The sequence below is a fragment of the Cervus canadensis genome, chromosome 11, assembly GCF_019320065.1.
Source record: "Cervus canadensis isolate Bull #8, Minnesota chromosome 11, ASM1932006v1, whole genome shotgun sequence".
Lineage (NCBI taxonomy): Eukaryota > Metazoa > Chordata > Mammalia > Artiodactyla > Cervidae > Cervus > Cervus canadensis.
This window is the reverse complement of record NC_057396.1, coordinates 16,085,292-16,103,806: the sequence shown is the minus strand read 5'-3', so window position 1 is coordinate 16,103,806 and position 18,515 is coordinate 16,085,292. Positions and strand designations below refer to the sequence as shown.

The 18,515-nt window shown below is 36.9% G+C and overlaps 1 protein-coding gene across 1 annotated transcript in view; it reads right to left on the bottom strand.

The window, feature by feature from the left end:
* Positions 1 to 18,515, bottom strand: part of DDX10 (DEAD-box helicase 10) — a 286,527-nt gene that overhangs the window by 94,097 nt on the left and 173,915 nt on the right. The window contains exon 16 of the mRNA XM_043481065.1: positions 9,229 to 9,285. Coding sequence (XP_043337000.1) covers positions 9,229 to 9,285 — 57 coding nt within the window. The remainder of the gene's footprint in view (positions 1 to 9,228; positions 9,286 to 18,515) is intronic.

Below are 18,515 nucleotides of genomic sequence, written 5' to 3'. Positions count from 1 at the left end.
TTTATGAAGTTACAGTAATTACACATAGAAACCATTCATATTAATGTCTGTTTCATTACTTCTGCACTATTTTAAATAAAATACAATTCAATAGCTCTTACTTTGTCCCAGTGGGCATAAACAATAGAAACCTACACAACATTTTAAAGCTACCAAGCCACTTCATAAATTTTTTTTAAATTATTTATCTTAATTGAAGGCTAATTACTTTACAATATTGTAGTGGTTTTTGCCATACATCGACATGAATCAGCCATGGGTGCACATGTGTTCCCCATCCTGAACCCCCTCCCACCTCCCTCCCCATCCCATCCCTCAGGGTCATCCCAGTGCACCAGCCCTGAGCACCCTGCCTCAGGCATCCAACCTGGACTGGCGATCTGTTTCACATATGATAATATATATGTTTCAGTGCTATTCTCTCAAATCATCCCACCCTCACCTTCTTCCACAGAGTCCAAAAGTCTGTTCTTTATATCTGTGTCTCTTTTGCTGTCTTGCATATATGGTCATTGTTACCATTTTTCTAAATTCCATATATATGCGTTAATATACTGTATTGGTGTTTTTCTTCCTGACTTACTTCACTCTGTATAATAGGCTCCAGTTTCATCCACCTCATTAGAACTGATTTAGTGAAGAAAACAGAAAATTCATTGGGGCAGAAAGATTTAAAATCTCTGAACAGCACAATGATTACTGTGCTTCTTTTAGAAACTACACATTTTATTTTTTAACTTGCATGAGAATGGAAAGAACATTGATTTTCTCATTTCAGAGAAAGTAGTTAAGTTTTAGGGGGTGAAACATCATACTTCTTAGAACAAGGGTATTTTAAAAAGAAATGTGTATTTGAGGAATATAAATTATTAACTTTCTTTCATAGCTTTCATAAAACATGGATGACTCAAGGGACTAAAGTTCTTAATACTTCTCGAGTTACAAGAGTTATAATACCCTGCATATTCCTAAACTCACATATTAAAGCATCCTGGTTAAAAACACATATGGAGATCCAGTCTACCACTACATTTTTTAAAAGAACCATTTTTAAATTGAAGTATAACATATATTCAGGAAAGTGCAGGAATCATAAGAATACAGCCTGATGAATTTTCACAGCAAACAACCCCATGTATCCACAACACAAAATAAGAACTCAGAATACTCCCAAGTATTATTTAGAAGCCTGGCCTCATGATCATTTCCAGCAACAACCCTTATTTTCCCCCAAAGGAAATTCCAACACTCTGACTCTAATGCCAAATGTTAGTTTTACTTAAAAAAAAAAAAAAAAATCATGTAAATAGAATACTATGTTTACTCTTTTGTGTCTGGCTTCTTTTGCTCAACATTTGTGAAATCTGTCCTTGTTATTGCATGTAACAATAATTCTTTTGAAACTCTATATAGCTGACCCTTGAACAGCACAGGTTTGAATGGTGTGGGCCCACCTGCATGTGAATTATTTTCATAATACATGCTACAGCACTACATGATCGTGGTTAACTGAATCTGCGGACTAGGTGCTGCAAATACAGAGGGCGTGATTGTGAAATTACACTTGGATTTTTCACTGTGTGGGTTGGCATCCCCAACTCCCATATTGCTCAAGGATCAACTGTAATGTTTAACTGTACTAAACCTAAATTTTATCTATTCTATACTTTGAGTTATCACCCCAGTCTGATGATTATAAATAGTGCTGCTTTGTGAATATCTTCTGGTAAACATGCACGCATTTCTCCTGGGTATATACCTAGGAGAGGAAGTGTGAGACATAGCATAGTATACATTCAGTTTAGAACTGCCTAAACTACTAAAAAGGAAAAGTAAAGTTTACAGAATTACAGTGATTTTGTACCTAAATATACAGTGAATTAGGGAAAAAAGAGAACAGAAACCTGAGGTGCTGGTTGTTTCTTTTTAAACCTACTAATTAGGTATACAAAATTAACCAAGTCACTTACCTAGCTTCTCCACAGTAAAGTTTTTCAACTGCCAGATAACTATAATGGCTTAGGCTTATTATATAAAGTGATTAATCAAGTATGATAATCTTGATGAAAGTGTTTTGAAAATGACAAAATACTATATGATATTACAGAAAATTTATACTACCAACACAGTCTATAAACAACAAATTCTGGAGTTCTTACCAACTAAAGAATCTCTGAACCCTATAATATATATTAATAATAAAGAAAATGAAAAAATATTCCTGCATAAAATATTGCAGACATCTGGTTACATTTTTACCTAAAGTGAGAAAATATAGCAAACAGGGAATCATTTAATGTTGCTGATAATAACTGCAATAATAAGAGTAACAAAATTAGCTAAACAGAGCTCTACAGTTATATTTCATATATAATTCTTAGAGGATTAAAAAAAGATGTCACTGAGAAAAACAAGTCTTCTCAACAACATTTCTACTATATTTGATTACCTCCATGAACAAAATCTTTTAACTACTAATGTTTCTCTTTATAACAATGGCTTATGGTGGTCTCTCACAGAAGAGAGAGCTTCTTATATTAAGAGAGCTTGTTATTATTAAGCTTTATTTTAGCTTAAAAAAGGAGGCAATAAAGCTTGGCCACTTTAGACTCCACAAACAACACAATAGTGAGTAAAAAATTCACCATCACCACTTCCTCACCCAAGAGGTTTCCTTAGTCACTAAAAAGTATTTCACACAGGAATAGGAGATAGCATAAATACTTGAAAATCCGCCCACCAGTGCAGGAGACACAAGAGATGTGAGTTCAATCTCTGGGTCGGGAAGACCCCCGAGAGTAGGAAATGGTAACCAACTTCACTATTCTTGCCTGGAAAATTCCATGGACAGAGAAGCCTGGAGGGCTACAGCCAGTGGGGTCACAAAGAGCAGGACATGACCGAGTGCACACACAGGAACACCAAGATCAGGATGGCCTTTAGGAACTAATACAAAACTTATAATCACTGGCTGTTCAGGGAGTCTGGGTTAGGATGACGAAGTAGGACGATCCTGAGCTCATTTCCTCCTACAGACATACCAAAACTGCAACTACACACAGAACTATCTTTGAGAACAAACTGAAGACTAGCAGAGCAGATTTTCTATAATTAAAGTATATGAAGAAAAGGCCACACTGAGGCGGGCAGGAAAGGCACAGTATAGTCTAGTCAGAATCCACACCCTTGGTGCAAAGATGCACAAGCAGGAGGGATGTCACAACCACGGAGGTCTCCCCAAATGGCTTAAGCAATAAATTTTAGGATATATTCTACCATAATAGAGAATTTTACAGCCTGTGCTCCGTATTCCTTAAATCACTCATTCACCCCCTCATTCATTGAAACATTTAAGTGCTTATTATAAACCAAGCACTGTGATAAGGAATACAAACAAGACTTAGAGCAGGTGGGAAAAACAGACACCTGTCCAAATAAGTGCTATAAACGATCAGATGCTTCACAAGAGACTGGACTAGAAGTTACAAAAGGAGGAGTCCGTTACATCTGAGAGGGCTGGGAAAATCTTTTTAAGAAAGACCAACTAGCTGAGTGTTAAAAGAGCAGCATGTGGATAACATGCACGACTAGAACTGTTCCTGCTCCCATAGTTAACTCCCATAACTAACTTTTGAATCTTCATGACTAGAACAGGACGATTCTTTGACAGCAAACACTAGAAGTATCTCTTAATTAATCCAAGATGGTTAAAGGTTCAAATTTAGTAATCCCTTTCTTCATTATCACCTAAGAAAGAAAGAGGCTTGGGGGGGGGGGCGGGGGTTGGGGTTGGAATTCAAAAGCCACTACATAATCTCCAAGCAAACCACACCAACATTAGAATGACAATAAAAGGGTTTTCACTGCTAATTCAGGTAGACACTAAAGGGAAAAAAGCACATCTATAAAAACTCAATGTTGTTTATACAGGAAGCAGAAGGACAGCATAATGGGTCTTATTATAGCACTAAAATACGGTATTATTTGAATAGTTTGCTTAGAGAAAGTGAATGACTCATTTAGAGCACCATTAAATAAGTGATTGTATCAGTGCAGCAAACAGTGCCCTGTGAGTTCAGACCCTTCAAATGGGAGAGTAATTTACTTTCAGGGAGCACCTTTGCTTTCACTGGGAATTGGGACTATAAACAAACTTACAGTTTCATTATTGTGTTTTCCAAAAGCTGTTTGGTTTAAAATAATCTTCTAGAGCCCTTGAAATTCTAAACACATTAAAAATAAAGAAACATACCAGTTAAATATTTCAGTTATAAATGTCAAAAAATACAAGGAAAGAGGTGTTAGAAGGTCTATATGAAGCATATGGAATGGGGAGGCATTTCCTCTTAAAATAAAAATATTCATTAGGTGTCAGTCCATAAAGCCCTGTCAAAGGAAATAAATGCAAAGGCTTAAGACCCAGAAAAAGGTGGGAATGACCATTACTAACATTTATTAACATCTATTCATAGCTCTATGAGGAGAGATAATCCTTTAGCAGATGAGCATACAGTAAGACATACTTTTTGTTACACATTTTGGCTCAGACCAAGGGGTCAGCCAGCAACTGAGATACAGACTGCTTTCCAGAATTAGTCTGGAGTTCTCTCCTTACTCAAGGTGTTTGTTATTAGTAATTTTCTATGAATAGTTGTTAGCCTATGTACCACAGATCTGGTTTGTTTTTAAAGAAAAAAAAAAATAGAAGTACAAGAAGTATAAAGTAACAAACAAAAACAGTATGGGGCAGTAAGAGTAACTGGAAATGAGGATTCGGGAGCCTGAGTACGCAGAGCAGTTCTGCCATCAAAGAAGCCAGGGACGACGTTAAGTCATTTACTTGTTTTTAGCTTTAATTTATTGAAGTACTTTATTTTCCTTTTAATATTTATGTATTCGGCGTGCGCCAGGTTTTATTTGCGGCAGTGGGGACCTTCAGTCTCCACTGCGGCACACGGAATCTTTGGTTGCAGCAAGCAGGATACTCAGCTGCAGCATGTGGGATCTAGTTCCCTGACCAGGGATCAAACCTTGGCCTCCTGCACTGGGAGGACAGAGTCTGAGCTACTGGGCCACCAGGAAAGTCCCTGGGTTCTTAAAAAATAGCATGTATGTATGTATGTATTCAAGTAGAAGCGCTATCTCAAACAGAAGTTTCCCTGGAAGCTTCCGTACACAGAGAGAATATAACAGGGTTGCTCTGAATGATGACAAAATGGGAGCCTGGATTTCTGCCCAAATAACCTGCTGTGTCCTGGGGGATACCTCAGCAGAACCCCTAGGCTATTCAATGTACTATTTAAAATTGCTGGAATAGATGAGTGGATATTTCACGTTCTTACATTTCATGGACAGGAAAAGTTCAAAAAGATTTTGAAAGAACATAATATCAAAATAAATAAATTTAGCTTTGTTTCATGAAACTACTGCTGGCTGGAGAAAAAGATATTATAAACCAGTTTTAGGAAACACCTCCAGAATATCTCTCAAGGATATTCAAGTTCTAAAGTATACAACTTCTTCTACTCCTATTGTGAAAGAATTAACCAAAACCACTTTAGGTATCCAAGAAACTATTTTACTGTTCTATAAGTACATTAATAAAGTGCCTCAGAGTTACTTAAAAAAAAAAAAAAAAGGCAATAAAAAAATCCAAGGAGAAAATAAAATTTATGGTGGCTATACAATCCAACCTCAAAATGTACAACATCACTTAAAACATCGTTTTCATATAATTTCCCCCATAACTAAAAATAAGAACTATAAGCACCATCATTGGTAGGAATGATGTTGAAGCTGAAACTCTAATACTTTGGCCACCTGATGCGAAGAGCTGACTCATTTGAAAATGCCCTGATGCTGGGAAAGATTGGGGGCAGGAGGAGAAGGGGACGAGAGAGGATGAGATGGTTGGATGGCATCACCGACTCAATGGACATGAGTTTGGGTGGACTCTGGGAGTTGGTGATGGACAGGGAGGTCTGGCTGCAGTCCATGGGGTCGCAAAGAGTCAGACATGACTGAGCGACTGGACTGAACTGAACTGCATAAGCACCATCAGTAATATAGTCCAAGCGATGCTTAACTTTCAGGAAACTAAGCTATTTCCTACTCTTTGCTCCTTCATACTCAGTATTCAGTTTCATCAAGCCACCCAGAGGTTGGTACAAACACTTGAGGCCATCAAAGTAAGATGAGGAAATCTAGCTGGATAATGAGCTAAAGCTGTATTTCAAGGATTATGTAACCACCCTGAATCCAAAAAGCAACACGGTCTATTCATTATTGCTCCAACTACTTTTTCTTGTGCCAGTTTAAAATTTCTAACTTATAAGAACATAAAATATTCTGTTAGCTAAAGTAAAAGTCAAATATTCTTTAATAGTTCAAATATTTCTCTCCTAAAGAAAGTTTAAATATCCAAAGACCTCTTTGTCTCAAATCACTGGACATTGGGTACCCCGAAAACTCTTAGAAGTTTCAACTTCATATTTCTCTCTAACTCCTGGCACTGCATATAACATATCCTAAGCAGATCTTAGACATATCTTTTAGCAAAAAGCTGTATCAGCTTTCTGGGAAGTCCATTCCAACTTTATTTTACTATATTCTAACTTCAGAGCAATTTTTCTTCAGAATACTTACTATGTTGGGGAAGAGATAACCACCAAGCATCATTTATAAAATTATAAACTCACAATATCATTAAACCTTCTCTTTTCTGGGTAATGAAGATAATTCTATCAACTTCTATTCTAATACATTTTTCCAATTTCTAAAGCAACGACACTGTGTCTACTATATTCCTCTCCTGTAACATGAGGTTCGCTAAATGAAGCGCAAGACAAGGTAGAAAACAACTCTGGAAGTAAGTCTTCCTTTCCCACACTTCTGTTTCTATGCATTGACTTCTTAAAATAGCTATAAATGGGTAAGACCACACCTCTGGTGGTATAGTAAGTCACCACTTTCTTTTACCACTAAGGTATCCTTTAGATACAGGTTCAGTGACTGAAGGATGATCTGCACTGAAGCTGACCAGAAGGCCTCAGAAGGCAACAGCCTCAAGTCACACCATGTTTAACCATATTAAAAAGAAGATAAAATTTACTCTGAAACTTAAGACATATCCATCACTTAAAGCATGTTCACACGCATACACACACACACACACACACACACATACACACAACTGGAAAACCCATAACCCAGCTCATACGTTTCTTCTTAGATATCACAGAACCTTGGGCCATCACCTCTTTACAGAGTCCCTCCAACATCTTCTGGGTCTGTTTTCAAAGGGGCACCTGGAAAGCTCCAGAGCCTCCAACTTCTGTAACTTTCATTTGAAAAGAAGCTGTGTACATACAGGTTAACCCAAGCTAACTCCTTGGCCTCCATGAGTCAGCCTGAATCTGTCACTGCTGTCTGTCCCTGGTGTCCTGAGGAATGTTTGAGTCCTGGCTACAACCTGTCCTCTCATCTCTCTGCTAACATCACTCTTCTAAAGGGGCTGCTGTCTCTGAGCATTCATACAAGGCTATGAAATACAGGCAGCTTGACTACTCAGAGCAATACTAAAACACAGTCTCTACTGAAAGCTCCTGGCTGTGCAACAAAGACAAGTCAGTTGTTCTATATTCTCTGTTCTCAATACAGTCCTGAGCGCTTGTACGTAAATGAAACAACCTTTTGACAAAGAAGTCCTCCTCCTTTCTCAGACAAACACACATGACAAACGTGGGAAGGGGTGCGGGGCAGAGGGGTGGGCTTGGCTTGAGGAGTTTCACTTTAGAGGTCGATCCCAGTGGCAAAATCTAACTCTGAAGGCCTTTACCGCTTTTCATTTCCCAGCTGGCAATGTACCAAAACAAAATATATACAGCAACTTGTAGGGAAAGAGAAGATGCACAAGAGGCAGGCTCAAGGGTAGGAGCAATTTCTTTCTTACAGTTTAAACCACTAGGAAAGATGAAGCATACAGTATCAACAAGTACAGAAAATAAACCATATTAAGCAATATATACAAATATGCACCAATACACACAGAGCAAATACAGTGACAGGCCTTTCTTTTGGCTCCAGATTATATCTTTCATTTTATAATTTCATTTACAGAAAGAAATAGGGGCTTTTTAGTAACATAAAATGGTTTATCTTTATGCAGAATATGCAATATTCATAAAAATCAAATGCTTTCATTAGATTTAAGATTTTCTTCTTAAATTTAAATTTTTCCCACTATAGTTCCTGAGATCTCATTTCTATGCCATGACTGTTCACATCTGCATTTTAAATGGAAATACAGACTCCACCACCTGATTTAGCAAGTCAGGGTGCATGCACACTGTAGTTCTCGTTTTCGGGCACCTTTGAAGACAGAGTGATATTTAATACTGAATGTAAGCAGTCTTTTCATCTTATACTGAAGAGTAATTGCTTCCCACTTTAGAAATATAGCATGAGTTATCATCTCTGACTTGTTCTCTAAGTGCATGGAAAAAAATGACAAAGAACATGATGGGTTTACTCAAGGGAGTTGGATCTTCGCTAACTGCTAAGAAGTAGTCACGGCCAGTCAGGCAAAGCACAGTGAGACACAGCCTGAGAAATGACATGCATTTCTGTGCCCTGGTTTGTGGAAATCATTTCTATTAAATGTCCTCAGGATGCAGAGGCTGAATTTTCCATGGTGTCAAACATACCAGATAAAAATTACAGCTGCACATAGATGATGGTGTTTATAATTGTACATATATTTGAAAGAAACTGTATATATACAGCTGCTAAAATTTTTGTTTACAGAATTTAGTGAAGGTGGGAGACACAGAGGGCTTCCCCTTAGGCTCTAGGAGCTGAAGCAGCCAATGCTTTCAAGGTTATCTATTATCAAGTTGGGTTAGCATGGGCTGCCTCCGTAGTCTGAAGATGATATACAATAAAATCCTATCAGGTCTGACCCACAGTCAACCATTTCCTATACTTAGTATGCATAAAACAGGATAAGATGGTGAAAGTAGGAAGATAAAACAAACTATCTCATTTCTTCACTCTATACCACAGAAGAAACAAACCAATACGAGAAAGCAAATAACATACATATACAGACTTAGATCCAATTCAAATGTCAACCTGTATAAACAAATATAAAATGCATATGGAAAAGAAGGGCATTTAAATTCCATTCAACGCTACAAACATGTTTCTCATTAAAATATAAACCCTTACCTTTGCTTGTCTCTTACTGGCTTCTCTTCTGGCTTCCCTTTCTTTCAGTCTTTTTTCCTACAGGAAGACAGGGAAAATTAGCAACCAGTAAACTTATCTAGTAAGTGTAAATCTCACTACACATTCATTACAATTCTTCTTGAGCCAACCGGATAAGGCGCATTTACCTTTCAATAGATATTTATTAAGTGTCTATTGTAAGACTGGTGTCAGTTTTCATAATCATTAAAGATGTGCCAAATATGTAATCAAATCACAGTTCAATCATTTATTAGCTGTACAGTTTTAGGCAACTTACTATCTCTCATTTTCTCACCAAAACAAGGAGATAACAGAAGCACACATTTCATAAAATTGGTATAAGAATTACATAAAATAACATAAATGCCTAGCACAATGTCTGACATATGACAGGTTCACAATGTTGGCTATTAAAATAAAAAGGAAGACATGCAGTAATGACTACTTCCCTTCTCCTCCAAGAGTAGAATTTATAAAAGATGTAAAACCCTCATCCTTGGGGTTCTCAAAAAAGTGGCAGTATTTTTCTCAAAAGAAAAACAACAGAAGATTATTCTTTTAAGCACCTTCTCTCATTGCTTTATAATTTCCCCATTAGTTTTCCAATGATCATAAAACATGCAGAAAATGCAGTACTAACATTTTCAAAATAAGAATTACAGATATGTATAATAATAAAATTCAAAACAACAAAATAAAGCTGAAGTTGAAAAAAAATTTGTTTTAAATAGAATGCCTCTTTGCCTCTTCAAAAAATAGTGGTAAAACAATATAAAGGCTAGACTCAATCCAAAATCATAGCTAACAATATATAAATGTATTTCAAATACAACCAACTACCAGATCAATGTAAACAGTGAGCAAACAGCAAATAATTTTTTCATGAAGTAATATGAAACTGCAATCATGATTCCCTCTTACATTAAACATCCACTAATGTGAGAATTAACAAGTTTTTTCAGTCCAGACAATCTATCGTCAGTGTTCTTCACACATGGCTTTCTGCAGATTCAAGAACCAAGTCTAATACACTCTTGAGAGACAGATCTGAGGCTGCTCTGCTGCTCACAGCATTGAGAAGGGCAGGAAATTGCTACGATCCACACTATACACCCCATCTAGGTTTACAGACTCCTTTTTAATAAAAAGTTTCAAAGTGGGTTAGATCTAATTAATGCAAAGAGGAGGAGAGCCCACAGAACTTACAGATTAAGTTTTCATAGCTTCAGACCACACAGCAGGAAAGATAAATTCTAAGTGAAACTAACAAAAATTCAAATTCAAATGGCAACTGTTCATGTGTCATACCCACTAAATAAATCTTGATGCTAAATTATTCTTTTCTGAGATTATTATTCTTTTTTACACTAGTTTTGGAGAAAATAGCTATTACTTTGACTTCCAAAGAAAACATACAACTAAAAGGGCAGGGAAAACTTAAACAATGTGCAGTTACACAGGGAAACACTCTAAAGATTATTTGCAAGTTCCAGATCAAGGTCAGAAGAAAAGATGAACAAATCAAAACAAACTGTTTCATTGTTAAAGAGTTTAGTAAGTGAGAGGAGCTGGAGTGCTCAGGTGCTTCTGTCCTGTCTCAGTCTTTCCGACCCCATGGACTGTAGCCCACTAGGCTCCTCTGTCAATGGGATTTTCTGGACAAGAATACTGGAGCTGGTTGCCATGCTCTCCTCCAGAGGATCTTCCCAACTCAGGGATCGAACCCACATCTCCCACATTGCACAGGATACCACTCTAATGGCAGAAAAGTGAGGAGGAACTAAAGAGTCTTTTTATGAAAGTGAAAAGGCTGGTTTAAAATTCAACATTCAAAAAAACGATCATGGCATCCGGCCCCATAACTTCATGGCAAATAGAAAAGGAAAAAATGGAAGCAGTGACAGACTTCATTTTCATGGGCTCCAAAAGCACTGTGGATGGTGACTGCAGCCATGAAATTCAAAGACACTTGGAAGAAAAGTTATGCCAAATCTAGACAACATGTTAAAAAGCAGAGATGTCACTTTGCCAACAAAGGTCTGTATAGTCAAAGCTACAGGTTTCCCAGTAGTCATGAATGGATGTTAAGAGTTGGACCATAAAGAAGACTGAGCACAGAAGAACTGATGCTTTTGAACTAAGTGCTGGGAAAGACTCTTGAGAAAATCAACCCTGAATATTCACTGGAAGCTCTGTTGTTGAAGCTTCAATATTTTGGCCACCTGATGTGAAGAGCCAACTCATTGGGAAAAAAAAACTCTGATGCTGGGAAAGACTGAGGGCAAGAGAAGGAGGCAACAGAGGATGAGATGGCTGGATAGCATCAATGACTCAATGGACATGATTTGAGCAAATCCAGAGATAGTGAAGGATAGAGAAGCCTGGGATGCTGAAGTTCATGGGGGTCACAAAGAGTCAGACACAGTGACTGAACAACAACAAAAACAAGATGAATAGTTTTTAGCTTAACAACATGCTTTAGCCAAATGTTATGTTTCCTTTTATTATTAACAATGGTCTGCTACTATATGGGCTTCCCTGGAGGCTCAGATGGTAAAGAATCTGCCTGCAATGCGGGAGACCTGGGTTCAATCCCTGGTTGAGAAGACTCCCTAGGGAAGGGAATAGCAACCCACTCCAGTATTCTTGCCTGGAGACCATGGACAGAGGAGCCTGACAAGCTACAGTCCATGGGACCACAGTGTCAGACTCGACTGGGTGACTCACACACACATACTACATGGGTAGGCTTCCCTGGTGGCTCAGTGGTAAAGAACCCGCCTGCCAACGTAGGAGACAAAGGTTTGATCCCTGGGTTAGGAAGATCCCCTGAAGGAGGAAATGGCAACCCACTACAGTATTCTTGCCTGGGAAATCCCATAGAGAGAACAGCCTGGCAGACTACAGTCCTGGGGCTGCAAAAGAGTTGGGCACAACTTAGCAACTAAGCAACAACAACTGTGTGGGTCTTTCATTCTAACAGGATTTTTTTCCTGATAGCATTTCATGTATTGGGTTGGTCAATAGCCAATGTTTTTTTCCGTAAGATGGCTCAAGTAGCACTTAGTTGTCTTTAACTTTAATCGAAACAATTTTTTTAGACTGCATTGTGATAGCTGTCATATCAGCATGCATTTAAAAAAAAAAAAACTTACCAAAATTGGTGAATTTTTGTGTAGCTATTTTGATACTGAAGATGGAAGAAAGCAAGCAATATCTTCAGCATATGATTCTTCATCATTTTAAGAAAGGTAAAAATGTAACTGGAATGCAAAAAAAGATTTGTACAGTGTATAGAGAAGGTGCTATGACTGATCAAATGTGTCAAGAGTGGTTTATGAAGTTTTATGCTACAGATTTCTTGCTGGATAATATCCACAGTTTGGCAGACCACCTAAAGTTGATGGCAATCAAATCAAAGCATTGCAAACAGCCAACATTATTATTACAAGGGAGATATACCTGATATATTCAAAATATCCAAACTAAGTGCTGAAAATCATTTGTACCAGCTTGGTTATGTTAATCACTTTGATGTTTGGATTCCACATAAGTGAAAAAAATCCTTCATATTGTATTTCCACATGTGATTTTCTATTTAAACATAATGAAAAAGTTCCATTTTTAAAACAAATTGTGACAGCTGATGAGAAGTGGATACTGTACAATCATGTGGAACGAAAAAGATGATGGACCAACCACACCAAAGGCCAGTCTTCATCCAAAGAAGGTGATGCTGTGTATATGGCGGGATTGGAAGGGAGTTCTCTAATATGAGCTCCTTCTGGAAAACCAAACAGTTAATTCCAACAAGTACTACTCCCAATTAGACCAACAAAAGCAGCACTTGATGAAAAGTGTCTGGAATTAGTCAACACAAAATGCATAATCTTCCATCAGGATAATGCAAGACCACATGTTTCTTTGATGACCAGGCAAAAACTTATACAGCTTGCTTGGGAAGTTCTGATTCATTCGCCATATTCATCACACACTGCACTTCAGACTTCCATTTATTTCGGTCTGTACAAAATTCTAATGGAAAAAATTTCAATTCCCTGTTATGACTGTAAAGACACATAGAAAAGTTCTTTGCTCAGAAAGATAAAAAGTTTTGAGAAGACAGAATTATGAAGTTGTGTGAAAAATGGTAGAAGGTAGTGGGACAAAATGGTGACTACATTGTTCAATAAAGTTCTTGGTGAAAATGAAAAATGTGTCCTTAAACCTCACTTAAGAACAGAAGGAACTTTTTGGCCAACCCAATACATAATTTAATTTTTGCCTGTTTCCTGTGCAGAGAAACAGATAATTAAACACATTTAACAGTCACACAAATTGCTATTAATTATTCAGTAACTGACCTTCTCCCAAGACACTAGAGCACCAGAAAATGGCACTTCAAAGTTCCAAAGAATAACCTCGATATGGTCACATCAGAAAAACTCTCTCTAAACAAGTAAACACAATCTCTCTTTTGGGGGTTTCCATCTAGTCACTGTAATCATAGCAGGAAAAAGCATATTAACAAATTTTTGATGAACTGCAGTATTAATTCATCACAGTAATGAAGAATCTTTTAAATTTCAAAATTTAAATTGGCTATCACAGATCACATGAGCATGTGAGTAGAATAATTATTCCTTTTAAGATTTCTGTCACAAGTCTCAGGTGGATGAGGGATACTGAAAACCTTTAAAATATGAAATGAACATGACCAGGACACAAAAATAAAGTATAATAAAAAGAACAAACTTTTAATACTGGGTGACACAAAAAGGAAATTAGAAAACTTCTCTTTGTTATCTTAAAAAGCTATATTAGCACTCTCCCTGAAAAGAGGCAAGAGTAAACATCCGTCTTTAAACAGAGAACAGAAAGTAGAATTATGGCAATCCAAAATTTGGGAAATGAATATAGGAAAAAAACTACAAATTTTTCATTTGCTAAAACAAGAAAAACAGTTCTTTTTTTAAAAAGATGAGTATATGAATCATAGATGCTATAAATGACAAGAAAAATATAAAAGGTTGGATTACAATGACTGGGGGAAAATATAATTGAATTTTATTAGATTCAGTAACTGAGGTTCCTCAACCCCCTACCCCAAACACACATATTTATGTGGTTGAAATACTTTAAATCCTTCCTTTCCCTATTTCATTTTTAGGACTGGTACCCAAAGGCATTTTACACTAACAAAAAGAAGGCACAATTTTACCTTTAATTCTGCCATGCTACATATGATAAGAAGATCATGAAATTCAAATTCCCAGGAGACAAAAAAAAAAAAAACATGAAAAATTACATTTCAAGGTACAAAATACTCCTTTATAGACATTAATACACATCTTTTGGCTTCTCATAAACTACAGGTCCTCAGCTTCCAGAAAAGTACCATGAAATATGAATTTCAATAGCAGCCAGGACTATATATTTAAACCACTTTCATTCCATGGTGCTTGGAAATCTGTAGATTTGGAAACCCCTGTTTCTCAGAAGGTGGTGGAAGTGTATAACCTATTTGAATGAATCTCAGGCAACTGAGTCAGTTATGGTAAAGAACAGAGTTCCCAGTTGTCAAAGAAGGAGGGGACATCAATCCCCATTTCAGTATTACAGGAACTTCCTTTTTCAGAGAAGAAAAGTGGCTCAACAAAAGTGAATAAAAAGAATTATTACAATAATCTTTGGCCTGAAGGTACCCCCTTCCCTCCAAGAATAAAACCCCAGTGATTCTAAATCCCTCTCCAGAACTAACAACACAGCAAGGTTCTCTGATCTGTTACCTATTCTACAGAGTTTCATCCATACAACATAAAAAATTGGTCTTCCACATTTAAATCTGTAACAACTACAATAAGGCTATGAAGACAGGGAGAAAAATAAATTCACACAGAACACCGATTCACTAATCAATTCCTTCAAATATTTCCTGAGCTACTATGTTCCAGGCTCTGTCGTGAGCTCTGGGTATACAGGGATGGGAAAAACAGACACAGCCTAGCCTCCTGTAGGAAGCTTCCACTGCTCATCTCTGTAGTCTATGAAATGATCTTTCATTAGCACCAAACTCTGCCCCTGCTCCTCAACCTCTCCAGCTAAACTGACCATCAATCTATAACCACCCCACCTCACTACATGGTGGAGTTTTAAAAATCCATAAAACAAAGAACTTAATAAAAATAGAGATAATAAGCAGGTCAAAGACTTGCCACAAAGTTGATAAAACCTATAAAATCTTGAGTATTTAATCTCATTTTGGATGCTGGATATGAAAAAGAGCCCAAGTACCCAGATGATGAAGTGAATATCACAAGAGGTTACAAGCTCATGAGAATAAGAAGAGAAACCTCCCAGGCAGACATCTCTAAATTATAGACAAAAGTTTGATAGTAATAGGCTGGTTCCTTTTTTATAATAAATCTGGTCATGATGGTGGTAAGAAGGGAACTGAAGGATATGGTTGTACAAGAAGAGAATCTCTGTTCCTCCCCTAGAAATAAGCTTTATTACTCATTAAGTCAGTTTGAGAATTAAGCACTGGATACATGTCCCCCCATGATGACATTTCTGATATGTCAGTATGTGGTCCTAAATTAAACTATTAACCACAATGCTTATTTTTTTCTAAATTTGTTTGAGACCAATGATCTTGGTCTGGAAATAAGAACAATTTCTATCACTTGTCATTCCTTCTTCAAAGTCCTCCTCTCCTCTTGTCATCCTCTACCTTCTGATTCATTGCCTCAGAGCTACTCTGTTCTAAGAGAATGCCTAGTGGTATGAAACAGGGAGCAGCTACATGGTTAAAACCAGTGTGTAGAGAAACAAAGACCTTGGTAAGAATCCCAAGGCTACTATTTGCAAGCTTTTATACGCTCTGGGGCCTCGGACAAATTACTTGACCCTTATAAGTTTTAGTTTTATCATCTGTAAAATGAGTCTACCTCACTTATATCATAAGTTAATTGTTAGCATATAATATAAAAATGCTTAGTGCTGGGCCCAGTTAACAAACTGCTACTTGCTACTGTCTTTAATGTTCTTGTTATTACTATTCCTAAAATACCTGATTACTGCCTTTCTCCTTCTTGATTACATAAATTTATGTTTAAGACACCTGGATTCCATGCCAACTCAATTCTGTGTAAAAAACAATAAACAAAATAGATTTTCTAAGAAGTCCCTTTAATTCTTAACTTTCTAACGAGCCTCCATGGTGGCTCAGATGGTAAAGAATCTGCCTGCAATGCAGGATACCTAGGTTCGATCCCTGGGTCAGGAAGATTTCCTGGGGAAGGGGATGGCTACACACTCCAATATTCTTGCCTGGAGAATTCTATGGACAGAGAAGCCTGGTGGGTTATAGTAAAATTCATGCTAGTAGTTAGCAGAATCCAGAAAACTCTGCAGACAGTCCAGAGTTACATTCTGACGTGTCATCTAAATACACAATCCAAAATGGATAAAGCACTCAAAGCAAATTTCAAAGAAATGAAAGAGAACCTCATAATGAATTGCTTCTCTCCACTCTCAGCTGTTATAACAGATATTATCACACCAAACAGAAGCTATCTTTCAGAGGTAAAAATGATGACATAGCACAGAGCAGATTTTCACTCCATTTAAGTAAAAAACCTTTCAGTGATATGATTCATGGCCCATCTTTCACAGTTCTAACTGAAATATCAGAAAACACATTGTTTCTGTGCAAAAGCAGTGCTTTTGTATTTACAACTTAATTTACTAATGCTTTTATATGTAAAAATATATTTTGCTATAATTTTACTTCTGATAGTTTCAAGAGGCAAAAAAACCCAGTAACACACCTAATTAAGTATAGCTACTTATAAACTGCCAGAGAAAGCAGAAGATCCAAATGGTCTCAGAAGAAAATGATGCTTAATGGCTAAAATGAAGACTCATAAAGAAAAATAAAGATGCTGAGTGGGTGACGCAAAGCAGTTACACAAGGGCTCCATAAGTCCCCAGAGTAAGTGGCCAAGTTCCAGCAAGGGGGCAGCTGAATTCCATTCCCAGTGAGGCCATAAACTGTATCATCTTTATTTCTTCCTTTTTATTTACTTTTTGCTATAAATCTTTACAACAAAGATATTTACTTGAGTCATAGTAGAAATTACACAGTTTTCAGAATTTGGTAGATGAAAAAATGAGTCAAGGACAGGTGTTAGTAACATGGGCGAATAACACATGGGAATAAATGAGCAGCTGAGACCCACATTACAAAAATAGGGTGCATTTGCAAAGCTTGATCATGTGAGGCTGTCAATTTTAAACAGTAGGAAAAAACAATTACTTTCAAACAGAATCATTAAGACTAAATTCACTTATTATATTAACTATCTTACCCTTCTAAACCAAAAATATAATCATGAAATATTTTAAACATGCTGATTTTTAATCTCATAAAAGCTTCTAAAATTGACATTTTCAAAATATTATATGTGTCAAAATATGTATCAAATACAGAATTATGTTATAGATTTTATGGAGTTTTATCTTCATTTTATTCTCACATCTTACCTATACACACAGAGCCAGGGGATCTCTCTAATCACTTGTTATTAACTCCTATTATCTCTCCCTCAATTTTCAGAATAGGAAAGTGCAATCCACTGTTTATAATGGCCAGGACATGGAAGCAACCTAGATGCCCATCAGCAGACGAATGGATAAGGAAGCTATGGTACATATACACAATGGAATATTACTCAGTCATTAAAAAGAATTCATTTGAATCAGTTCTAATGAGATGGATGAAACTGGAGCCCATTATACAGAGTGAAGTAAGCCAGAAAGATAAACACCAATACAGTATACTAACGCATATATATGGAATTTAAAAAGATGGTAATGATAACCCTATATGCCAAACAGAAAAAGAGACACAGATGTACAGAACAGACTTTGGGACTCTGTGGGAGAAGGTGAGGGTGGGATGATCTGAGAGAACAGCACTGAAACAAGTATACTTTCAAGGGTCAAACAGATCACCAGCCCAGGTTGGATGCATGAGACAAGTGCTCAGGGCTGGTGCACTGGGAAGACCCAGAGGGATCGGGATGTGGAGGGCGGTGGGAGGGGGGATCGGGATGGGGAACACATGTAAATCCATGGCTGATTCATGTCAATGTATGACAAAAACCACTACAACACTGTAAAGTAATTAGCCTCCAACTAATAAAAATAAATAGAAAAAAATAAAATAAATAAAATCCAAATAAATAAATAAATTCTATGAC